This window comes from Schistocerca americana, chromosome X, assembly GCF_021461395.2.
Source record: "Schistocerca americana isolate TAMUIC-IGC-003095 chromosome X, iqSchAmer2.1, whole genome shotgun sequence".
Taxonomy (NCBI): domain Eukaryota; kingdom Metazoa; phylum Arthropoda; class Insecta; order Orthoptera; family Acrididae; genus Schistocerca; species Schistocerca americana.
In genome coordinates this window covers 909,028,045-909,055,540 of record NC_060130.1, presented here as the reverse complement: position 1 = coordinate 909,055,540, position 27,496 = coordinate 909,028,045, and the positions used below count along the sequence as shown (strand labels likewise).

Sequence of the window (27,496 nt, the reverse complement as noted above, 5' to 3'; positions counted from 1 at the left end):
TGGTTGTGACAGATTTGTAGTTTCATTTAACTGGAAAGAGAGTAATGGTGTGGAATGCCAGTGATTGTGGGAACAATATACTGCATACATGACACACCATGAAAAGTTCCTACATTATCTCAACACTGAAGATAATACACAGAAGTCAGGATTCATGTAGAAAAGCATGTTGTATTTCCATTGTTGCAAGCTAAAGTTATGCAGCATTTAGCAATATTTCCTGAACTGACTCAGAATTCTTGCAACAAGTAAAAGGCAAGCCATATGCTAGTTGCCCATGGGCTCTGGTTTTTCCTAAGTGAGCAATGTTATGACAGTTCCAAAAAGCTGGCAAAAGTGTGGTTATCAAGGAGACACATTGTGATAAACATTGATATTACTGACTAACATCCACCAAAAACAGGTAATTTGTACTCACAAAACTTATTACTTTTCAGTAAAATTGTACTTTTGTGAATGTGGTGTGAGCATAAAGGTTGCACTTTACCTTTCAACCTGATACATATCACAGAGTCCTATCAAATACCTCAGTAGTCCAGTGACAGTTATATCCTGAGGGAGCAATCTGTTTGTGGTTGGATCAGTCTCCAATATGCATGTAAGTGATGATATAGGGACAATTCACAGGACATAATCAGATTGCTCTTGTTGTACAGTTTCTTTGGGTAAAGCGCACTTACAGCATCTGTGCCCAATGTTGCTGCTGGCAATTTGTTTTCGTCAGTCATAGACATCAGGTGATAGTATACAGTCATCATCACCTGTTCTATGATTTCTGACCCCAATTTAGTTTTCACTTTTCTTTTCTTTAGGCCTACGACCATGCTTTTAGTTTTCTTTTTATTAATTTTCGTATCATTTGCTGCACAGACTTCATTCAGGTCATTTAGCATTTGAGCCAACGTCTCTTGATTTTCTGCGAGGATCGCCATGTCATCTGCAAATCTTATACATTCAATTTTCCGCTCACCAATCTTGACACCTCTTGTTCCATCCGAACAGCTTTTCAGTACTTCCTCCAGATAGATGTTAAATAGGATCAGTGAGAGACAACAGCCCTGTCTAACACCTCTCCCAATATTCGCTGTCTTCAGAGATCTCATTACCTATTCATACCCAAGCTTTCTGATTCAGGTACATATTTGCAATCAATCGTCTCTCCTTCCATTTTACTTCCTTCTTTATCAAGATATCTAACAGCTTATCCCACTGCACTCTATCAAAGGCCTTTTGGATGTCCATGAAGACTAGACAGCATACACTTATTTGATAGTATATAGTTGCTAATGAGAATTTCTCAATCCAATCATGTTTTTCTGAAAACGTCATGATGTCTGGGGTTGTGGTAAGGATGGGGCCTAATAGCACACTTTAAACTGAAGATAGTTTAACAAAATACCAGCAAACTTCATTTAAAAAGTATAGGATATTATGAATGACAATGTTATTGGCAACCCACATCCAATTAATGATTTGTCACGTTCACTTACCACAATTTATAAAGAGGACCATTGTCAACAGCAGCATGCAACAGAAAGGCCAACAACATCGTAAGTGCTCTTTTACCATTTATTTTGCCTAAGGCCCAGCCCCTTCCAAAATGTAAATGAAAGAAACAGCACAAGAATAACTAAGCTAAACCTGCAACCTGAAATGTTTTTTAATGTCCCCCCAATCAGAAGACAATCTGTGTTGATGCTTTAAGATTTTTCACCATTTTGAGTACAACTAATAACATTGCAATGTTCATTTTTGGTTGGCTAGTCAATGTTCCTCCAATCTGTCTAGAGTTTTTGAATCTCTCTCATACATTTCCAGACAAAAAATACAAGAGAGGAAATGGCAGGAAGGGGTGGGGTATGGGGAGGTGGGGAGTGAAGAAAAGTAATTTAGGACAGAACATTTCATCAACATTAGGTTGGTGAGGCCCCTCATGGAAGCCATACTATAAATGCACTCTGCATTAATGGTCTCAATTTAAGTATAGGCTCACAACTTCCGTGATTACTGCACTATAAGCTTTGATTCACGAAGTCTTTTTTAGCAACTGCTATCTGATACTTCCTTAATAACAGCAACTGTGGCAGCATTGTTAGTCATTCTAAGTAGATGACATGCTTTGTTAATGCTTCACGAATTTCATTAATTTGAATGGCATAAATCAATCCTCAGCATTCATATTCATTCTACAGTAGAAGGTGTCACATATTCAGTGAAGTACAGCATTCATGCGTTTCACTTGTTGATATATGTGAACAGACTGACTTCCAGTTCTTCTTTTGTTTTATTCATTGATTCAAGTCAGATGCAAAAACAATACAATGCAATAGAATTAAAAACAAAAGACAGAAAGAACAATTAAGCTACACTACTGTTGCCCAAAATCTTGCAACATCAATGGTGCTTGGAGTCAGGGGTAGATCCTCTTCTGTGCAAGATGCAGGATATAGTTGACAGACCAATAGGTGTTGCATGGTGTGTCTTTCTTCACAGTCACAGTTGGTGATATCCACAGGAAGTACCTCTTCTAGAGCCACAGGAAGTACCACTTCTAGAGGTTATTCCTTTATCTTCTAACTCCAGATCAAAAGCAGCTGAGTGACCCCCCCCCCCCCCCCCCCCACCATCCAAACAATCCAATCCTGCTCACATCCAGATGGGATAGTTTCAGCCAGGGATGTGTTATATTACATGCAGTATTGAAAAATTCATTATTCAACAAGTCACCAAGGTAAGTAAACCTTTTTCACTCATTTGTGCAACTTTGTTACTAATGTGTTGCAGTGTTGTAGAACCTTTGTTCTGCTATTCTGTTATCTGACCCTGCTGCATAGCTATTTAATAGTGGTAGGTTCTAAAGTGTCTTAGCGGTGTACTGCACCAGAAGCCGTTTCCCCGGCAAGGGTTTGTAAAACTGGCGACGAGGGTTTACCAAAGTTTCCTTGCTGTAGCTGTTGTTTGTAACACTACAGTGGTCTTGATAAAACTTCTTCTGGACCTCAGCCTTGGGGCCGCTGGAGTCTGCCCATATAATAGATCATTTTCCTGATAAGCCTGATATGTTTTCTCCACATCGGGAGTTACTTCATGATGAATATATAGGTATGTTCCTAAATTCTTACTCTTTTGGTTTGTTTTCCCATTATCTTCAATTGATTTTGCTAAGGCTAGTGAGTACCATTATATGCTGTGTATTTTTGGACATTCGAAAGTGACGCACAAATGTTGTACCACATATCAGTTGTAAGCTGCTTACTACATATTTTGGCAGCAGTACCATCATTCAGGTAATCATTCTTCCCTAATTTCAGTTAGTACTAACATGACTAAATGTATAATTCTGACAATTATCAGAAGTTTAAAAATGTGTTAACAAAGTTTGTATTAAATCAAATCGTGAGACACAGTTGTCTATTCTGCAAATTCTGGCAGCAATCTCTTGTTTGGAAAATCATTTCCCACTGTTGCAGTGTGCATGTGTGTTAAAAAGTAACAGAATTTTTGTAATTTTGTGTGTTTTATTAGCCCATTTTAGGCGATGTTTTCATTGTTGCATTTGTAAATCATGTCTGAACAGTATCCATGTAGTGGTAGCTATACAGGATGCTTAATCTGTTGAGAGTTGTCTGAAAAGATACTTGTTTCCCGTTGTTGCAGTGTGCATGTGTGTTCAAAAAGTAACAGAATTTTTGTAATGGATCACAGAATTTGTATTAAATTTTGCTATAAGAACGAAATAAAGGATAGAAAAGTTTTATAAATGTAAAATATTGCTTTTGGTGAGTCTGCTATGAGTAAAACAAAAGTTTATGAGTGGTATAAGAATTTCCAAGAAGGTCGTGAAGATGAAGAAGACAACTAGCACCCTGAACGACCCAGCAAATTGTGGGAGAAGTTCAAGACGTGATTATGAACAATTGTCAGATAACATTCAGAGATGTCTGATGATGCTTGAATGTCAACTACCTCCTGCCATGAAACCTTTTGAAATGTTTAAGGTATGCAATGTTGGTCAGCAAAATTTGTTCCCAAACTGTTGAATTTTGAACAACAGAAGCAAATGCACAAGTTGCTCAGGAATTGTTAAATGAAATCAACAATCACACAATCACTGAAACATGTCTCAACCAGTGATAGAACTAAGGTTAAATGATCCCAGTAGAGGCATTCTGGAGCATCAACACAATAAAAAAAAGCTCAACAAGTGATGTTAAATGTGGAGTTTATGCTGACTGTGATCTTCGAGTTTAATGGCATGGTGCGCCATGAGTTTTTGTCACAAGATTGAAAGATCAATAATAAGTGCTCCTTTTAAGTTCAATGCCATTTGCATTGGCAAGGATGGCTACTGGACAAACGTAAGGATGTAGAGGCTTGTCTCACTAGGGGTACGATAGATACTGCTTACAGGAAAATTAAAGAGACCTTTGGAGAAAAGAGAACCACTTGTATGAATATCAAGAGCTCAGATGGAAACCCAGTTCTAAGCAAAGAAGGGAAAGCAGAAAGGTGTAAGGAGTATATAGAGGGTCTATACAAGGGCGATGTACTTGTGGACAATATTATAGAAATGGGAGAGGATGTAGATGAAAATGAAATGGGAGATATGATATTGCGTGAAGAGTTTGACAGAGCACTGAAAGACCCAAGTCGAAACAAGGCCCTGGGAGTAGACAACATTCCATCAGAACTACTGACAGCCTTGGGAGAGCCAGCCATGACAAAACTCTACCATCTGGTGAGCAAGATGTATGAGACAGGCGAAATACCCTCAGACTTCAAGAAGAATATAATAATTCCAATCCAAAAGAAAGCAGGTGTTGACAGATGTGAAAATTACCAAACTATCAGTTTAATAAGACATGGCTGCAAAATACTAATGTGAATTCTTTACAGATGAATGGAAAAACTGGTAGAAGCCGACCTCGGGGAACATCAGTTTGGATTCCGTAGAAATGTTGGAAAATGTGAGGCAATACTGACCTTACGACTTATCTTAGAAGATAGTTTAAGGAAAGGCAAACCTACGTTTCTAGCGTTTGTAGACTTAGAGAAAGCTTTTGACAATGTTGACTGGAATACTCTCTCTCAAATTCTGAAAGTGGCAGGGGTAAAATACAGGGAGCGAAAGGCTATTTACAATTTGTACAGAAAACAGATGGCAGTTATAAGAGTCGAGGGGCATGAAAGGGAAGTAGCGGTTGGGAAGGGAGTGAGACAGAGTTGTAGCCTATCCCTGATGTTATTCAATCTGTATATTGAGCAAGCAGTAAAGGAAACAAAAGAAAAATTCGGAGTAGGAATTAAAATCCATGGAGAAGAAATTAAAATGTTGAGGTTTGCCGATGACATTGTAATTCTGTCAGAGACAGCAAAGGACCTGGAAGAGCAGCTGAACGAAATGGACATGGTCTTGAAAGGAAGAGATAAGATGAACATCATCAACTAAAGCAAAATGAGGATAATGGAATGTAGTTGAATTAAATCGGGTGATGCAGAGGGAATTAGATTAGGAAATGAGACGATTAAAGTAATAAATGAGTTTTGCTATTTGGGGAGCAAAATAACTGATGATGGTCGAAGTAGAGAGGATTTAAAATGTAGACTGGCAATGGCAAGGAAAGAGTTTCTGAAGAAGAGAAATTTGTTAACATCGAGTATAGATTTAAGTGTCAGGAAGTCGTTTCTGAAAGTATTTGTATGGAGTGTAGCCATGTATGGAAGTGAAACATGGAAGATAAATGGTTTATACAAGAAGACAATAGAAGCTTTCGAAATGTGGTGCTACAGAAGAATGCTCAATATTAGATGGGTAGATCACATAACTAATGAGGAGGTATTGAATAGAATTGGGGAGAAGAGAAGTTTGTGACACAACTTGACTAGGAGAAGGGATCGCTTGATAGGTCATATTCCGAGGCACAAGGGATCACCAATTTAGTATTGGAGGGCAGCGTGGAGGGTAAAAATCCTAGATGGAGACCAAGAGATGAATACACTAAACAGATTCAGAAGGATGTAGGTTGCAGTAGGTATTGGGAGATGAAGAAGCTTTTACAGGGTAGAGTAGCATGGAGAGCTGCATCAAACCAATCTCAGGACTGAAGACCACAACAACAGCCATTTGCAAGAGGCTATCAGAAAATTCCTGAGTTTGTGGCGAGACAATTCATGGCTTTCACATCATGGTAATGAAACCTGCTCACACTTTTGATTGTTTTTGTATTACTAACTCAAAAACTATACTATAATGAAGCCCAGCCTCCCTAGTTCCATTTACCAGACATAGCCCCATGTGATTTTTCTGTTCACAAAAATAAAGAGAACTTTAAAGGCCACACATTTTGCAAGCGAAGACGAGAAACATGTCACAGAGAGCTCAAAGCTGTCCCAAAGAGCACATTCCTGAAGAATTTCCACGATCAAAAAAGCGTTCGCGTAAGTGCATAATATCTAATGGGTAATATTTTGAAGAGACAACATTGATGTACACTTACGAATAGAGCAATATTTACACATTTTGAAGCTTGTTGACCTGTTAGTACTAAACCAGTGCACAAAAGTTTATAATTGCAATATAAACGTAACTCTTACAAAGTCAACGGCTGTGGCATAATACCGTGTTTTATGCATTTTATAACTTTCATATTGTGTTTCATTTAGTTTACCCCTTCAACAGTAGCATATATAGTCCGTATCTGCAATAAATTAATACTGTTTTCAAGTTTGTTATGTGGATCTATTAGCGAGTGTAACCTCAACTAAAATTCGAGACACAAGGTTAGCTTCATGGAATCTGTAAATTTTATCAAAGATTTCTCTCTCATTGTAACACAAACCACTTTCTTGGGCATCAATTGGAGTAAAACACAACTGCTGTATTGGTCATTAAGTAAGAAGTCACCAGCTCATAAGCCAATGACTTTAGTCAACACATTTTGGGTGGAACCTATCCTCAGATTGTCATGAACGGATAGAACCTGTCCTCAGATTGCCACGAACATCTTGGTGATCAAATTTATATAAAGGCAGTATGTAACAAACAAAGCCGCCATAACAGCTTAGGTTCTTGAAGGGAACTTGCAGTACAACTGATCCTGAAATTGAAAAAGAATAGATGAAATAAGTTTGAAGTTAACTGTTTACCGTTCAGAAAAACATTGCACCAAACACATTCCAGTATCCATGCAAATGCTGTTCACTGACACAGAATGAGTTACTTGCAGTTTGTAAGCAGCTGGAAGTCACTGATTGCTATCAGGCTTTGGAAGCTGCTGCTGATGTAACTCTATACAGTATGCACTCATAATTAAACAGTGGGCACTTCCATGACCGGCCTAAAGAAGCCGCTGCACATTGGCAGAGACAGCACAGCAAGCATTGCGCTGTGTACCAAACAGCTGTATAAAAGCCGGAGCACCAGCGTCCTCGCCACACTGATGTTCATGTTACTGATGTATGCTCCATATTAGACTGTGCAGTGAAGTACTTCTCGGTTAAACGTGTTCGGACTAAGCACTACTTCATTCAGTGTCTTAGTATACCCCTTCATGTTGGAATGGAATAAAAGTTTGTTGTTTGGAATTCTGATATTGTGTCATGCAATATTATAATATTTTTGGTAACGAGTGTGTTATTCTACTCTGTGCATTTAATTTCTTGGTTTGCTAAGCCCAATATGTTAGTGGAAGAAATTCTTAAATCTCTTGTTGAACAGCAGTGAGCTCACACAAACCAGGAGCAGGCCCTCTCCATGGCATTAAACAATTTGGCAGCATCGTTGATGTGCCAGTGTTCACTACTATTGATGCAACCCCCACCATTTCCTCCATATAATGATACTGAAGAAGATTGGGACGTGTGTGAAAACCGCACTGGGCAACATTTCCAAGCTTTTGGAGTCACTGACCGCAATGTAAGGCTTTCTTTCTGTCATGGATTTCTCCTCATGTTTATCACCTTTTGTGTCAGGTGGCTCCTCCTCAGGAACCTGCCAGCCTCTCTTCTGATGAAATGTGTCAGTTGCTTTCTACTTAGAACTGCAAATTTACATATGTTATTACTGCTCATGTTGAGTTCTACAGTTGTCAAAAGTGGCTGCCTCAGTTGGACACAGCTTGGGCCATGGAACTTCACAGGCTTAGCTGTCATTGCCAGTTTCTTACTGAAGCACACCAGGACTAATACACTGATTCAGTGGTTCAAGATAAAAGTGGCCCCTGATAGAGAAGTTTGTGAACGTGCTTTACAATGTGAAAATCCCTCTCTCACATAGGTTCTGAAAATTACCCAGTCTTCAGAAGTATCTAGGGAAGCAAGCGGTCTCCATGACACATGGGGCAGCAGCATGCTAAACAGCAACAGCATTCAGCATCACAACAGTGGCTGCCTGCTCCTCTCTCTCTCTCTGTGCCATTTTTGTTTGTTCAACACGACCAGGCCGTGTGACCAAAGCGTTAAGCTATGTGCAACTACTGTAAAAAGAGGACATACTGTTTCTCTGAGTAACTCTCAACCTCCTGCATCAGAGATGAACATGGATATGAACAGCATTTCCCAAGTGATGGTACCCTGAAACAAAATTTATATTGAAGTATGTGTTATGGACAATATGTTAAAAATGCATGTAGACATGAGAGCAGCGGTGACTTCGTTAAATTCTCACACTTATGAGGACCTCAAATCACTGACATTGTCCCCCATCTCTCATCAGTTGGTGAGTTACGACCGACAACAAACACCCATATTGGGACAATTTTCTAGTCCCGCACTGTATAAAACAGTTTTTCAGCCTTTGAACTTTCTAGCAGTAGATGATGCCAACAATAAAAATTTATTTGGGTTAGATGCCTTTAAAATTTTTGGATTTTCTATTTCTAATGAAGTGCATCTGATATCGGATCATCTTCCATACCAACAACTGGGCGCCCTCTGCTCATAATCTCTCCTCGTTGTTTTTGGAAGATTTAGGGTGTGGCTATCAATTTCCAGGCTCACATCACAATGAAACCAATGTCGTGCCCCCATTTTTTTCATGCCCATTCAATCCCAATATTTCTACGGGAACAAATCAAAGCAGAACTCAATTGACTTATGTCCTTGGGTGCTGTCACACTTGTCTCCTCTAGAGAATGATCCACTCCACTGATAATTGTCACAAACCCTAACAGCAACTTCTAGTACTGTGGTGATTTTGAAAAATCTGTACATTTGCAGTCTATTATTGAGACCTAAACCTTAGTAGCCCATTAGGATGAACTCCAGCTTTCCATGGGCCAACTTTTAACAAAAAATAAACTAGTCAGAAGCCTACTTGCAACTGCCACTGGATGACGATTCCAAACGTATCCTCACAGAGAAACACCCCCTTCGAATTATACCAATACCAGAGCCTGGCATATGGCACAGCTAGCAGCCCTGTTATTTTCCAGTTATTTTTGGAGCAGCTCACGGCCTCCAAGTCAGGATGCTGAGAGTTCAATCACACTTTTTTAAATCCATTTTGTCTTTATGCTGTTAAGTATAAATCTGATGGAAGTACACAGATAACTTACTTCACTTACAGAACTGCCCATAACAGGATAAACATCCAACATCAATTCCGCAAAAATGTTTGTGGCTGGCTTACTGACCATTTCAGAAAACTTTCTGTTTGAGAGTTTGACCTCATTGTAGCAGACACTAGCTACAAGTCACCACTGTGTGTTGAGCATCCATCCCAGTGATAGAAACACAGTAAACTTTGCATCTATGAGCACCAGTGCATACTGCTGCGCTACTGTGGTAAGTGTAAAATTATTTATTATTGCTTTTTTCCAACAGCCTTTTCACGAGTTTTATGTGGCTTGCTCCTCAGTTATTTGTTAGATATATTCCAGTCTCAACTTATCCCTACAGTTTTTAACTTTTAAAGTTCACTCAAGTTCCATGGAAGTCATTCCTTGGTGTCTAGTACATGCCCTATCATCCTGTACCTTCTACATGTCAATATTTTCAAGATGTTCCTTGCTTCATCAGTTCTGCAGAGAACCACCTCATTCGTTATCTTGTCAGTTCAGTTCTCTTCTTCTGCAGTTTTCCCACAGCATGATTCAATTCCAAAAAATGCTATGCTCCAAACATATATTCTCAGAAATTTCTTGTTCAAATTAATGCCCATGTTAGATACTAGTAGACTTCTTTTGTAGTAACACTGTACACGTTTTACGTCGCACTTCACTTAGCGTAGACCGAGACTGTGTCCTAGGCATGCCCGATGTGAACTGAAAGGGCACGGCCCGTGCTGACTGAGTTGTTGTTGTTGTTGTTGTCCCGCCGGCAGAGGTCGTGGCCGAATTCTCGCGTGCCCTCTTGTGGATGGGACTCTACTTGCGGCAACTACTGTCCATGACACGCCATGCCGATGTGCGTCACCCACGATCTTTCTGATGGCTACTGCATCTTTTGACCAAGAATGCCCTCTTTTTTTTGGCTAGTCTCTCTTTTCTTTGTCTGTCATGTTATTTTGCTTCCAAGGTAGCTGAATTCCTTCACTTCAACTAATTGGAGGTTCCCATTCTCGACATTAATGTTATTGCTAAACTCATTTCTACTTCTTATCATTACTTTCTTCTTCCTTTGGTTTACTCTCAATCCATAGTGTATGCATTTAGACCATTCACTCCATTTAATAGGTCCTGCATTCCTTCACTACTTTCACTACATTGGAAAATCATATTTTTGGCATTCATTCACCCAGAATAGATTGAACAGTAGGAGTGAAAGCCAGCGTCCCTCTCTTATACCCTTTGTAATATGAACTTTCCATTCATGGTCTTCCGTTCTTATCTTTACAACATTACCCCTTTACAACGTTACCCCAGAAAATACCTTCCATACACTACGTGAACACCGTTCAGTAACAGTAGTCTGACCATTGCCCACACAGCATACACTGTGTGAAATATCGAGCATGTAATCTTCTAAAATCATCACACTGTTTGTCCATGAAATCCAGAGTGCCACAAAGACAAAGGCACACAGATTGATGCTTTGTATCTTGATTACTGGAATTTATTTGATAAGTTTCACACAGTCATTTAGTGACCACAATATGATCTTACTGAGTATCAGACCAAATGTGTGACTGGATTTGGGATAGAACCTAAAACATTATTCTTAACAGGATGAAACTGACTGATGTAAAGATTAAACTTCCTGGCTGTCTGAAACAATGTGCTGGACTGAGACTCGAACTCAAGACCTTTGCCTTTCATGGGCAAGTGCTCTACTGACTGAGCTACCCAAGCACAACCCATGACCCATCCTCACAGCTTTACTTTCACTAGTACCTCTTCATCTACCTTCCAAACTTCACAGAGGTTCTCCTGCGAAACTTGCAGGACTAGGATTTGTTGAAGAAAGGATATTGCATATACATAGCTTAGCCACAGCCTGGGGGACATTCCCAGAATGAAATTTTCACTCTACAGCAGCGTGTGCACGGATATGAAACAATCTGGCAGATTAAAACTGTGTACTGGACTGAGACTAATACTTGGGAACTGGAATTCGATTCTTACTCTGGTGCACAGTTTCAATCAGCCAGCAAGTTTCATATCAGCGCACACTCTGCTGAAGAGTGAAAATTTCATTCCAGATGTGAAGATAATTTCTGGAGTACCACAAGAAAGTGTTATAGTGTCATTACTGCTTACAATATACAAAAATAATACAGTGGATAACATTCGAAGCTCCATGAGGGTTTTCACAGATGGTGCTATTGTGTACAGAGGTGGTAACAAAATGCAGGACGACTTATGGAGGATCGATGATTGGTGCTGAGACTGGCAACTGTAATGGTTAAATTTTTAGCATTTGGTGATTTCAGTATATGAGGGGCAGTCAAACAAAAACCGAACATTCGCCACAAAGGGACCATGGAATGGTTCCATTCAAAAGTAATCAGCACATGCATTAAGACATTTATCCCACTGCGAGACGAGACAATCAATTTCTGTTTTGCAGAATGTGACTGGTCGCTGATGTATCCACAACCGCACCCACCCTTGCGCTTCCTTGTCCAACTGAAACTGATGTCCACACGTCTTACTTCAGGTCACTAAAGATAAGTTAATTGCAAGGTGAAAGATCTGGGCTGTATGGAGGACGTTACACTGTTTCCCAACCAAATCGCTGATGTGTAGCCTTCACCTGACTGCAACAGGATGATTCCGTCTGACAGCATTCCAACAGCTCAAGGGCAAACGGCAAAGCCAAACAGCGGAAACATCCCACATATCCCCCACCAAAGAGCTCCAAAACTGTTCACAAAAGTTCTGGTAAGGCAATGATGACCACCTCCTTCGACTACAGTGTCCCTCTGACTGGCATCTCCCAGTGAGACAAAGTCTTAATATGTGTGGCGATTACTTCTGAATGGAACCATTCCATTGTCCTGTTGTAATCGGTGATTCATTTGACTGCTCCTTACATTAAACTGCACTTTACTGCAACATCAGCACATTAAATAAAATGAATCACAGTATCTTAAATACTATTTGAGTGTGATATTTGCAGTTTATATAAGAGGATTAGGAACATCAGGTGCAAGAATGTGTGGAAATTTATCACAATCAATTATTTTTATAAACAAAAGTGCTTTCGGATCACAGCTGTACAAATACAATTTACAAATTACTATTATGACTGAAATGGAAATAATAATTAGCCAATTATCAGTAACAACCTTCTCAGGGTTTTAAATTGTGGTTGCTACGAGATAAATGGAATTGTCAGGCAGACTTGGATGCTGGATCTGCAGTGCAATTAGTAAACGATGGTTGGGCTAATTTGAACGTAGTTGAAAATGCACTGCAGACAGCTGGCAGCATGTTCATGAGGTAGCATGGAGTCAGAATGTGAGGTTTGTTTTTGGTGGTGGCCAAAGCAAGATGTCCCACATTGATGGCAGGGTGGAAGACACTCAAAAGCCAAGCGAGCTCTCTCAACTCCTTACCAGGCAGTGTCCCCTGCTCAGTGACAAGTACCCTTCCTTGTTTTGATGACAAGTTCCCCTCAAGAGCGATCTCTCTACTTTCTCCAGGGCTATCTCACAGGCATGTCCATACATCTGAATGGCAACCTCATATTATTCTTCTGGTCAATTAAATTACTGTTAATCAACATTGTCAAACATTTTGTACCACCCACAATTCCAACAGTTGGATAACCACGTGCACAATATTGCAGTAGACATTCCTCTTGCCTATAATACTGCATTTCATCAGTTACGAATGGATGCCCTATGCACTGTTGAGTTGTCCACTTGTCACTTTCACCTCTGCTAAAGTCTCACTTCGCTTCAGTGTGACAATGTGTTGGGTCTGCAACCATTCCCAAAATTCTCTTGGCAGAAGGGCACTGAAGAGTGTCTTCTCGCCTGGCAAAATGTGTGTTGTCCATTAAACAATTATGTTCTGCATCCAGTAGATTTGCTGAATTGTCACCTACCCCTGCATGTGGTAATTTCTCCTTTTCTCTAGCCTGACAATGTGTGTGAGTACACAACCCCTCCCACACATCTAACAGCAGAAAGAAATCCATGTAGGGCATGAAGAATTATTACGCCTCTGACATACAATAGTGGCTGAGCAAAACGTGCTGGAGGTCCCTCAGTACTCACGCCATTGATGTGATATACTGCACATAAATAGGTAAAGAGATTCATTATTGTTTGACTACACTACTGGGGAAAGCTCACAGGAAACAGTAAAATACCTAGGAGTAACTGTTTTGAGCTACCTAAAGTGAAGTGAACACTTAAAATTAATTGTAGGAAAAGCAAATACCTGGCTGAGATTCATTGAAAGAAGGAAATGTAATTTTGTTAATGAAAGAAGTTGGTTACAAAATAATTGTTTGACCAAACCAAAGAAGAGCAGTAAAGTTCAGTACAGGATTATTTAGCTGGCATGAGAGCACTACAGAGAAGCTTAAGTATTAAGTATTATTTGCTTCTTCTCTAGACAGTCAGCCCATTCATTCACTAAGATATTCATGAACTGCAAGTCAGAGAACATCAGCCTAGAAGGCAGTTCACAGAGGAGGTCATGAATAGCAGATATCACAGTGACAAGAGTAACATCAGTAAATGGTCTGGAGATACTACATATTAAAACGCAGTCAAGGGAAATCCATGTAACAAAACAGAGAGCTCTGTAAAGAGACATCAGCTCTGCTGTAAAAAGACCTCATGTTCCTGGCAATGAATTATGTTCCTGACTGGCAGGAGATGTAAAAGCATAAACCACCCAATCCATGGTTTTAGACCTGTCACTGTAAAAGACGGTAGCACCCTTATACTTCTGAAGGACTGAAAGCAATAGATACCAACTGCTCATGGGAGGGACAGAGACTTCAGGTTCTTGGTGACTGCATAGATGGGCAAGAGTTGGTAACATCGGAACTGGGGAGAGAAGATCCCCACTTTGGCAAGAAGACTGTCTGCACTACTCTGTAAGGTACCAGTGGCCAGTCAAACTCCATACTGAGGAACTGTGTCTAACAGTTTCAGAGCCAAAGGGGCCACCGAGCACAAACTTGGCAACAATAGTGAAAGTGGGATTGTACCACCGATTGGGAGATACGAAGGACAATAGCACATTCTGCACTGCAAGAGGTATGGGCAAAGAAACAAAGAGCATTTAACTTTCACATGCATCTAGTCTTTAGTGAATATGGGAGAGCCCAGTTAGCTTCTTGTACGTAAAAATAGAAACTTTGCAACAATGTTCAGCCACTGTGTGCCCAAAGTACAGTTCTGGGTCAGGACAGACCATTGTACGACGAAAAAAATTCACAACCCCCATTTCTGCAGGAGAGAACTGGAAACGATGGGTAAGGGTCCAAGAAGAGGCCCATTGGATGCCACCTCGGAGCTGGAATTCAGCTGTGGATACAGGGTGGGAGCGGTATCAAATGCAGAAGTTACTGACATATACCCCGTGGTGACCAGTAGTCCATCAGAGGTCACCAGCCCATTGACGGTGATGAGGAGGAGTGTGACATTCAGAACGGAGCCCATTGAGGCGCTGTTCTCTTTGAACTGAGTGAAGTAGCAACTCTAATCCAGAACATCCGGTGGGATAAAAACCGATGAATAAAAATTTGGTAGGGCACCTCAAAATCCCCAGTCATGCAGGGTACATAAAACATGATGGCACTAGTAGGTGCCGTATGCCTTATGTAGATAAAAAGAGACAGCAACGAGGTGTTGGCATTTAGAAAAAGCCTTTCAGATTGCCGTTTCCAACCTACTTAGATGGTCGCTTGTGCATTGCCCCTCCTGGAATCCACACTCATACAGGGACAAAAGACCCTGAGATTCAAGAACAGAGCATACTTGGTGAGCAACCATCCTTTCAAGCAGTTTGCAGAGCATGTTCTTGTAATCAGTTGGTAACTGTCAATGGATGTTGGGTTTTTGTCCAGATTTAAGAATCTGAATTATGATAACATCTCACCAATGTGAAAAGAAGACAATGCCGAACTAAATATGAAAGAAGACTCTGAGGAGATGGAGCCATTGAGTACCAGTCAGATGCTATAAGACCTGATTGTGAATGGAATCAGAGCCCAGAGCCACAATGCGAGACAAGGTGAGAGTCTGTAAGGTTCATTACGTGATTTGACATGCCGAGGGGTAAAGGAGAGGGGGATGTCTTCAATTTATCACTTACACATCCACAAGACAGCTGCGCAAGAAGAAGACACCGACACCATTGCAATGTTGGTCACAAGGTTTTCAGCAAGATCCTATGTGTCAGAATCAGGACTATCTTGGACAGTTGTAGATCTCTGTCAGCCCTGAAGAGTTGTAGATCTCTGGCATCCCAGAAGACAACAGAGTTTAGTCCTTACCTGCCATGAAGCAACATACATTACCAATGAGGAGATGCAGCACCCATTCTTACTACGTTTGATTTGATAGTGAGCCTTAGCATGAAGCACATGAATGAAAGAATATTCCTACAAAGGAGAGCAGAACCTTAGGAACAGAAAGGTCAATATCAAAAGCTGCCACCATGAGAAAGGGTAAGAGAAGGAAGAATAGGCAAGAGATGAGAGATTGCAGTACAGAAAAGGAAGTAGGTGCTGCAATAGGTTGGGGCACTGTGCTCATCCCACCATGTAAGGTCTGCCATACTGATGCCCCATCTGGAAGGTTATGCTTTAGCTGATAGTAACTGTAGATCAAACAGAGAGAAAGGGGGATCTATAATTTGTGTCAAAGAGGGTATACCTCCTAAATCACTTGACTTAGGTATGTATTGTGAAGATTTTAATTTTGAAGCATGTGGATCTGAAATTTTGCTGATAATAAGTCTATTATAGTGGTAACAATTTATAGGGCTCCTGCAGGGAAAAATCTGCATTTTCTTAAAACAGCTTGAATCAGTTTTGGTAAAAATATATTCAAGGGCTAAGCAGTTAGTCATTATGGGTGACTTTAATGTAAACTTCCTTACAGGCAACACCAGTAGAAGAGAATTGGAACATTTATTGATAAGTTTAGTAGTAGTCTTAGTAGTATATGTCAAATTCTTAATGGTCTGTCAGACCCTGGGCAGTTGCTAACTCTTAATGACTTATGTTCTGGCATTAAAAAATATAAACCAGTTTTTAGGTCCTTCAGAACAATCAATGTGGACACTTCAGAAAATTTCAATCAGCTCTTGCAGCAGCCCAATATACAAAGAAAGAAATGTTAATATTAAATTCAACCTATTCACAGATGAATTCATGTCCCTCTTTGAAGCAGTATTTTACATGAAAACTATTAAAATTAACCCCCAGAATTGCAAAATCAAACCCTGGATTACAAAAGGGATAAAAATTTCATCTAATACAAAAAATGATTATATATATGTCACAACGATGTTCTGAAGATCCTGCAATAAAAGAACACTACAGATTATATTGTAAAATCCTAAAAAGAATTATGAAGTGCTCCAAAACCTTACATATTAAAAGTGGAATAGACAACTTTAACAACAAAATAAAAACCCTCTGGGATGTCATCAAAAGGGAGCTGGGAAAAAAGGAGGAGAGTGTATCCAGAATAGAAATAATACAGTGTGGTAATTTAATTAAAGAAACGAATGCAGTTGCAACAGTCTTAAATGAGCACTTTCTAACAGCTTCTAAGAAAACTGGCTGTAGGGGTTCAGTCAACAAGGCTATGGACCTTCTGAAAGGATCTGGTCTGTGCAAAATTAATTAAATGCTCATAGCCCCAGTTACAGTCAGTGAAGTGAAAAGGATCATCACTAAAATGCAAACTAAAATGTCATCTGGCTTTGATAATATCTCCACTAAGGTACTTAAACATTGTCATCATGCCATTTGTGTAATACTTTGCCATATATTTAATGAATCCCTTAGAGAAGGTGTTGTCCCTGATAGAATGAAGTATGCCGATGTGAAACCACTGTTCAAGAAGGGGGGAAAAACTGATGCTTCTAACTACCTCCCTATATCCCTTTTAACATGATTCTCCAGAGTTCTCAAGAAACTGATGCATAGGAGAATTGTAGAACACCTGAATTTCCACAAGACTCTTAGTCAATGCCAATTTGATTTCCAATGAGGCCTGTCAACTGATGATGCCATATTATCCTTTACTAATAAAGTTCTAGAAGCACTGAACAATAAATTGGCTTCAGTTGACATTTTTTGCGGCTTAAGCGAAGCCTTTGACCGTGTGGGCCATGAAATCCTCCTTTCAAAAGCAGCCTATTATGGTTTAACTGACACAGTGGGAATGTGGCTCAGATCATACCTGACTGACAGAAAGCAGAGGGTATTGCTGAATCATGAAGATGGCTCAATAGCTTCATCTGGCTGGGGAACAGTTAGTGTAGAAGTGCCGCAAGGTTGGGTGCTTGGCCCTTTGCTCTTTCTTATTTTTATTAATGACCTTCCTCACTGTTCTAGCCTACCATCAAATTTACTCTTTCCTCAGATGATACATCCCCTGTAATGGAAAAAACACCTGAAAATGATATTGCATCATCCGCCAATTTGGTGTTCCATGACCTCCATAAGTGGTTCAGATGAAACAGTTCATACATTTCTGTGGGCCTCACAAAGTTCAGGATGACATTAGTCTAAGCTGTAATGATCAAGATATACATCAAGTTTATTCAACAAAATTTTTAGGCCTCCACATTGACAATAAATTAAATTGGTCTTGCCATATTTTGGACTTGAGAAAAAGACTTAGTTCAGCAACTTACGCTCTACGTATTATAGCAATAACTGCTAATAGTGATGCTGTTAAGGCTGCTTATTTTGGCTATTTCCATTCATTGTTATCCAATGGCTTCATATTCTGGGGTAACCAACCAATGGCAAATAAAGCATTTGTAACTCAGAAAAGAGCAATTTGAATTATAAGTGGAGTTAACAGGAATCATTCATGCAGAAATCTTTTTAAAACACACAAAATATTAACAATGACCTCACAACATATCTTATCTCTTACATGCTTTTCAGCTAAGAACTTACACATGTACAAAACCAATACTTCTTACCATGACTATGACACAAGAACAAAACTTGAGTCTGATACAAAAGGGAGTACACTACTCGAGCATAAAGGTGTTTAATGCACTACCATCTGACAAAAAATCTTACCAGTGAAATGCCAAAATTTAAGAGTAAATTGAAGGAATATCTTCTGGAAAAAGCTTTTTACTCTCTTAATCAATTCTTTAATGTAACATTGTAACTTAGATGCAATACTTTAATTGTAATATTTGCTATTGCCACTTTGTAACTTAATACATCCTACACCAGTATGGGAATTCGTGTTCAGGCAATTGGCACTATCAAATTCCTGCTAATGTATAGTTTGTAATATGGAAAATTGTAATTTATTATTTTATCGTTTTATACCTCTGTTTTACCATAGAAAATGCCTAAGCCTGTAACTATTAACATACTTTGTTTTTTATATACCAATTGCAATTTACATATGTTGGTATATACAAGCAGGCTACTGTGTTAATTTATATTGTGACTTGTTCCATATCCATGCAATTCTTTTGTATACCGGATCTATGGAACACGAATAAATAAATGACATACAAATAGCTGAGAGCCCTCCGAGGCGTGTAGACATGCTTTATCAGTTTGTACATTCTCTTTCTACGCATTCCTGTGAAGGAATAGGATTACATTCAGTGCACTAAAACTGAGACACTTAGATCTGCATCTGTCATATGCACAGTCCCCAAAGTCAGGAATCTTAGAGTTGTGCCCAAAGGGTTTAAGAAAGACAAAATTCTAATATGCATTTAAAGTGAAAATAACATCAGACTACAAAAGCTAGCCAAACTGATCAAGTTTAGGCAGAACACTCATTATATGGATGTGCTATACAAATCAACAAAATTAACAGTTTTTCATGCAAAAATAGGAGGCAGCTAAAAAATACATTTAAGTCAGAACTTCCAAATTTTCTAAAACAGTTCACAGCAGTGAAATACTACTATGTCCCAATACAAGTACAGCTTCCTGGAAACTAAGTGATAAGTACTGAGAAACCTTTGTCACTAGAGATAATGACCAACATACAGATGTGAAGGCAAACTCATGATGGACCCAAACATCATACGTAACATTCTTTTAAATATTTTATCTCTGCAACATATAGTGCACTACAGCTTAATGATTTACATGAATTGATACCAAAATATGTCACCCAAGTAGCAGATTTTATGTCTGAAGAGGCTTCATGAACGTTAAGTGTTAAAAGCAGTTAACTTCTTAGAGAACAGATCATTAGTGGGGTGAGATTGTATGTTACGTGCTGTAGTTAAGACATGTATGTCACAAACAGCAAAACAACTCATTGATACCATCAACTGCAACATTTGAAATTCCATCTATTCAAGTTGCTTACAAACAAGTGTAGCCAAACCATCCACAAAATGGGAAACAAGGAAAGTTAGGGTTAATTGAGCCTACCGGTACCAGATGTTGGCTTTACCCGATACAACGATGATGTAGCGTGTGACGTCGTTCATGTGAAAACAGCATGCTGCCAGTATTTATTTTGTGTCAGTATTATTTCTGTGAGCTATGTTACAGTGACACACTGTAGTATATCCCATGGTCTAGGCTAAGCTGGTCAACAAAAGTGATGAAAATAGAACAATAATTCTTTTTATGAGAAGTGTATCTCACATATTGGATTTCGAAGAGTTGGTTATCATCACCAGTTTGAGATTAGATCAGATTAGTCAGGCAGTATCTAAGGCTTCAATTATTTTGACAATTTCATTGCTCCCACTTTTAATGAGGTATTTGAAATAGATTTACTTTCACTCCACATGAAACAAACTGCTAATAAAAACACAGGATGGTTCCAGGAAAGACTGCAGTACAACTATCGAATTTATTGATTTTCTACATTAAGAGCATGGCTTCTTAAAGGTATCCAGCCAACAGGCATATATTTATACCTTTCAAAAGTATTTGACACAGTTAACCATGAATTTCTGCCGAAGAAACTGATAACATAATAACTCATCCATGCACTTACTGTGCACCTACCTAATGATTCAAATGCAGTGTACAAAACTCTGCTGCCAAGTGGATTATAAGATTATGAATTTCTGGTCCACCGGTGATAAAGTAACATCAGATGTTTCCAAAGATTCTATTTTTGATCCTTTTCTATTTGTGGTGTATGTTAATGATATTTCTAAACTTCCAATTCATACACCATAAGCTATGCTGACAACGAATCTCTCTTCATTTTATGGTAAAAACAGTAATGGACTGAAATCTGCTGCAACTCATGGTATGGCAGATGCAACCGCAATTTTATTCGTCCGGGCTTAAATACTAAATCAAGAAAATCCCCAATACTAACAGTTAAATCAACTAGAACTGGGCAATAACTGCAGTATCTCAACAACAGACAGTGTCAATGTTAAATTCCTTACTACCTGTCTACATAAAAACCTTCAATGGGTAAACCATATGAACTACACTGCAGCAAAACTAGCAGTGGCTTATATCTGTTCAACATGTTATCGAACAAAATCACCAGCAAAACATTGAAAATCGTATATTATGGCACAATTTAACTATATCTCAATTGTGGTTTGGAATTATGGGGCTGTGCTGTAAACAAACACCTTACTATTAAATTATTATTGCAGATTGACCAGTCTATGGGCGAAGTTATCATCACTATCACAGAAAAGGGTAATCAGAATGTGATATGCAGGCCAGTGATTGAGCACTATTAAACAAACATCTTACAATGTATTTCTGTTGTTTACATTAACTAAACACATTTTTGTACAAAATGAAGGAGGTGCATGCAAGTGCAGCAATGTTCATCACAACATTAGAAGGACGTGCAATTACTTCAAATATACAACTAATTTAAGAATAACAGGCTACAGTCCAAACATGAATGGCCATATATGGGAATAGCAATCTGTCAGCTACTACTATACGAACATATGAAGCAGAATTATTCAGAATGAAATTAAAATCTTTACCGATATTACATGTTTGTATTTACTTACTGCACTTTAAATTGGCGGGATGTTAATTCATATATCCTAGATATTTAACTACTGATATTTCAATCCACAGCTAGTTTCTAAAAATGATTTATTTTTATTATTACCATAGTCATCCACAGTTTACTATCGCAACGTCACTGTATCTATGTATGTGCGTATGTATATTATTATTATTATTATTATTATCAATCTTTATGTTCAGCCAACTACTGTTAAGACTATTCGTACAGCTATTTGTCATGTTCAAATGCAGTATTGTAAGATAATTTTATATCTGCGTATAATGTTTGGGGAACTCGTCGGATTACTGACCACACGAAAGAACTGAAAATAAATAAAAAAAATGTATTCGACAGCGGAATGGTTACAAACCGGGGATTATGAATTTCATTACAGATGTAACTTCAAATGTAACCCCCTCCACCACGCAGGGATGATTAGAACAAAACACCAATACAGATCAGGAGAAACGTACATACCAGTACTTAAGATTATTCGTTCTTCATAATACGAGAAAGGTAATATGGCAATTTAATAGATATAAACAAAGTATTATTTCGTTATACCTTGTATCTTTGTCCTCTTTTATTCGATGGCTGCTGAACTAACATTACTGCCTCATCTTTCTCTCTGAATATAGTCAACGTTGAGTGTCGGGATCGGCTGACCGGTACATTATGTTGGTGGTTAACCACTTCCACAAACCCAAGAAGTTTCATTGCGTCGCAAGAAACGAACGGCTTCCAAACGTTCACAAACACATTGTCTGGGCGTATGTGCCTAACTCCGAACAACAATACCGTATTACCAACTGTTGAACCGACTCGAAACTGACAGACCACAGTAAACACCAAAGCTCCTATTCCTGGAAGCTCTACACTGAATGTCGCGCGCACTTCCACTGCAAAGAACATACAAAGATATAAAAGTTTAGCTACGAAAACTTGCACACGAATACCCCCACCACCAGACATGACGCATCACGGGACAGCGGAAACTTGTTTTAGATTGTGATCATGGGGTATAAAGGTCTCTGGAGTGAGCAATGGGTTCTACCCATGTTGTCTACATTAACCTGGGATTGTCACGTGATCTGGGAATACTGCCATTTGCTTATGTCATTTGCAGACTTCGAAACTTATAATATTACACGGATTTTTTTGGGATTTCACTATCTGTTTATTTGTAATAGCAATGTGAATTACTGTTGTTGTTACAGGTGCAAAAATATATACACGTGAGGAGAAAAAATTTGTGTACATGAATGCTTAGTCGTGCTATAATATTCCTGGTAGCATTTTGAATAAATGTTTTAAATCTGTTATCATCTATGCGAAATGTGTGTCATTTTTTGTGTATTTATGCACATAAAGGGATATTTAAATCCACAGATGGAAAAATGGCCATTTTTTATCACAGTGCTGAACTTCAGAAAATATTTAGAAGTTAGGATTTCTTCCTCTTTACACATTTCTGAATGCTCACACCTGTGTAATTTGTGGCCACTTTGTGTCTTTTAAACTGAAATATAGTTCTCGTGTGTTACTATGCAACATGAAAGAACAGTTTCGTCTTTTATTCAAAAGCTTAATTTTTTAGAAATATTCCTCCATTAATCAGATACTATGTGCTTCAAAATAGAGAAGAAAAACTGAATGTGTTTGCGGCAGAGAGAGAGAGCGAGGGCACCAGCTTTTTATAGTACACTAAATTGAAAGTAAACAGGAAATTAAACATATGCTGATAGGAATATGAAATAAAGGTAAGTGAAGTACACGAAAGCTGGAAAATATGACATACAGCATTGAATGAAATTTCATCACTCTTCTTAAATAAATTTTCTGACACAACTCTGGTACAGAACAATTTCCTTGTTTATTTTTATCAGGACACTGGCGTTCTCACTCCTAGGTTGCATACTCTGCTTTTGGTGCAACTCAATAAGAAATCAACAGACTGAATGTGAATCATGGTAATGGTGGACCAAAAAAAAACCACTCACACACAGGGTAACCAAAGAACAAAACCAGCTGCTTTGCTGATTTTTCTTTCAATTATTAGCTTTACTACTTCATTAACAAGCATAAAATATTGTTACATAATTTTCCATCCAAATGTGTCATCTCTTTCCCTCGATGCTGTTAAATGGCCAGATTAATGCAATATACGGTGTGTTGGGGGAAAAGGGGGGTGGTATCGTATACATTTGTAATCTGTGGGATAATGTCTTGTAGGGCATTTAACCAGCGGTCGGATATTTTTATTTCAGTTCTTACTTCGTTTTTAATGTAGCGGGAGCAAGTGAGCTATATATCTACGTCATAGTGTTACCAGTAAGCAAAACTATGCGCTAGCCCACAAGCAAAAGGAAAATAAATGCACAAAAACGAAAAAAATCAATGGAGCAGTTGATTTAATTGCTAATTTGCGGCAAATTCGGTGGTTTTCCAACACTTTCGAAGGAACTGTCCATTCCATGAAGTCGTTTTGCAATGTTGTCAAAGCGAAAATTTACAACACTGGACTTGGAAATATGGTTAAATGCCATGTAATACCGAAAAACTGAGGTGGTAGACCCAGATGCCGAAACATGGATGCAATTAAACTCTTGACATTTGTCACAAAGAAGCTCTTGGAAGATTCAACTTCTTATTTTCCCCCATTTCTCTTCAAAGCAGTTTATTCCTGGTATCAAATACAAATTGTTATGATATTTACGAAATGTCTATGCCAAGTCCATGACAGCTACGAAGAGAATCTGTCTATACAAGTGATGTAATGGCATTATAAATGCACAGTGCTCTTTACAGACCAACCTACATCTGTCCAAGATCAGATGACCTGGCTGGCAATGTATGTTGACAACGAGTGGCGGCTCGTGAGTGTTTACAAATTTTTAGTTTCAGATAAATTTGAGAGTGTGAAATTAATAGCATCTGCTGTATAACAGTAATGCTTATCAACAAATTTACCCAACTACAGTCACTGCTAATAATAATAACATCAGTAATAATATCAGTAATAATAATAATAATAATACTAATAAGATGCATAACTTACCTGTAATTTTGTTCTTTTGTACATAATTAAGTACATTTTAGGGAAATAATGAAATAATGTTTAAGCCTTCACAACTCTCCATTTCACAGTTTTGTGTAAGTGGGAGTGTTCGACAAATGACCCCAGGAGTGTGCACTTATATGAAACTTCCTGGCAGATTAAAGCTTCATGCTGGATCAAGACACAAACTTGGGACCTTTGCCTTTCATGGGCAAGTGCACTCCTGACTGAGATATCATAGCATGACTCATGACTCGTCCTCACAGCTTTACTTTTGTGTTAGCATTTATAGATTCAACATAGTTGATGTTTACACTGCACACAAAACTCTATTCCTGTACAGCAAATAACCAACTCCAAACACAAAGTGCCGTTTGTGGAAATAATGAAACTCAGGTAGTAATGGCTACCAACATGGTCACTTGGCTAGAACACAAATCAGACACTGAGTTCTAAAAGGGCCATCGATCCCACATTTAAGTGAATATGAGAGAAACCAGTGATAGAGCTTTTCATCAGTTTTCATATATGTAATGTGCGCCTATAACACAGATAAACCTGACTCACCATAAGATCAACAGATTTCAGAACCATGAATAATTGCTACAATCTCGCAATGGACAGCTATGTGCTTTAGGCCCTTATGTTTTTCAGCACCTCAAATGGATTACCATATGATAAAATTCGTAACTTAATATCCTATAGCTCATTCAGAAACCCGCTGTCAGTAACACTTTAACACGATCTAATTTTACTACCGAATATAGTGAGTGAATACGCATATCTGAGGAGTGTGCTATCATCTAGCAGGATATATGCCGAGCAAACGGGGATAAAAGTCTGCCGCAGTGTGCTACCACCTGGTGGTACTGACATGAACCAGTTGTGTGGTAAGGGCTAGTTGTGCACATCGTGAATTGTGCACATTGTTTATCAAATTCGTATGCATATGTCTCGTAAGGCAATTACATCACGCGAGTAGCATATGCGCAATAGCTCCTTAAAACGTGAGCAACTGAAGGTGTGCTCGTGACCCTGCTGCCAAGTTTAATGGAGTATAGAGGGTAGTAGCACGGTAGATTTAAGTGCTGTATCTTGCAGATTGCAGCATCCATGTTATGTATAACAGCATTCAAAGAAAAATAACAAATACATCTGAGAAGTGTCGAAAATTATGGTCTTCACGTGTTCTTGTGCTCTTTCACACCAGTCGCCACTGTTTACAATACAAAATCTGTTCTGCGCATCTGAATGCCCACTCCAGAGATATTTCTACTCTATGACTATGGTACGCACTGAGCTCAGTATAAGATCACTGATGGCATGTGTTAAGACCAATTCACACTGGCCATCATGGCCAAAGAGGTTAGAATAAAGTGAGATGGCACTACTTATACTGAGAATAGGCATTCGCTGAAGCCAAGGGGTATGGCCATCTGCCATCTTTTAGAGATCAGAACATTGGGTCCTCCCTTAAAATCCTGTGTGCACCTTGTTCTCTCTGCTTAAAGCCATTGCCGTGTGGGGTAGCCATGTGGTCTCAGGCGCCATGACACAGTTCGCACAGCTCCCCTCACCGGAGGTTTGAGTCTTCCCTTGGGCATGGATGTGTGTGTTGTCCTTAGCATTTATTAGTTTAAGTTAGATTAAGAAGTGTGTAAGGCTAGGGACCAATGCCCTCAGCGCTTTGGTCCCATAGGAACTTACCACCACTACAACCACTTAAAGCCATTAAATTGACAGTCACATCTGAGTATGTAGTTAGATACCGTACACTTTCATGGGACAATTTCCAAGAAACCTTGGGTATCGAAGTTGCATTCTCACTGTGAGTGATATATATTGAATGCCCAACTGTCGAGATAGGAAGTTTGGATATCGTTTCGTGTGTTGACTAGGGAATGTGATATATCATTGCTAATACTCACGCTTTTTAATTAAATCATGGGACAAGGTAGGTGGATCAAAGTTTTTTAATTAAATTTTGGGAGAAGGTAGGTGGATGAATGTTTATTACTAAATAGAACATGTAGCTCTTTTATCAAAAAGCATTGAGCCTCCTACCTTCTCCCATGATTTAATTAAAAACGCTGATCCACTCACTCAGTGTTAGATTAGATTAGATTAGACGTTCCATAGACCAAAAAATGAGATGATTATTGTGGATGTGGAACATGTCAGAAAGTATAACATAAAAAACATAGAATATTTGAATATAATACTCACTTCTCTGATCGTGTGTCAGGAGACTGTTAAAATATGTGAACACATTACAGAAAACTGGAATTGTTAATATTTACAGATTTAATACACTGTCAGAATGAAGCACAGTTATGCGCTTTTAATACATTTATCATATACAAAATATCTAATCCTGACTGTTGTGACCAAGAGCTGTCACAACTGAAATCTATCAGGCATTCTTACTTAAGCTGATCTAACTGTCCTTTTTGAGAAATTCGTCTGTACAGTAGCAGAAGTTGCTCACCAATAAGTCTTTTAAACTCTGTTTAAACTGTGCTTTATCTGAAAGCAAGTTTTTAATAGTTGCTAGCAATTTATTATGCTTCGAATATTGGGCATTCGCAATATGTTGCTTGCACTGAGGGCACGACTTCGATACCCAAGGCGTTTTGGAAATTACCCTTTCGTGGGGAAAGTCTCATAACCAGACAGTTGAAAACTTGAAATTTCATTCGTTAGCCACTGACTACATAGCAGCAAAACAACCAAAGAATTAGCTGTAATAGTCAACAGTAGAAATGGCACAAGATCCTTCCAATTATTTCACTACCAAAATGTAAGATTTTCAGAGAGTAAGTACGGAAATGATGAGTTTTAATTAG

The 27,496-nt window shown here is 38.7% G+C and overlaps 1 protein-coding gene across 1 annotated transcript in view; it reads right to left on the bottom strand.

Moving 5' to 3' along the window:
- Positions 1–22,485, bottom strand: part of LOC124555191 (leucine-rich repeat protein 1-like) — a 113,597-nt gene extending 91,112 nt beyond the window's left edge. The window contains exon 1 of the mRNA XM_047129035.1: positions 22,157–22,485. Coding sequence (XP_046984991.1) covers positions 22,157–22,309 — 153 coding nt within the window. The 5' untranslated portion in view covers positions 22,310–22,485. The remainder of the gene's footprint in view (positions 1–22,156) is intronic.
- Positions 22,486–27,496: the final 5,011 nt, after the last annotated feature.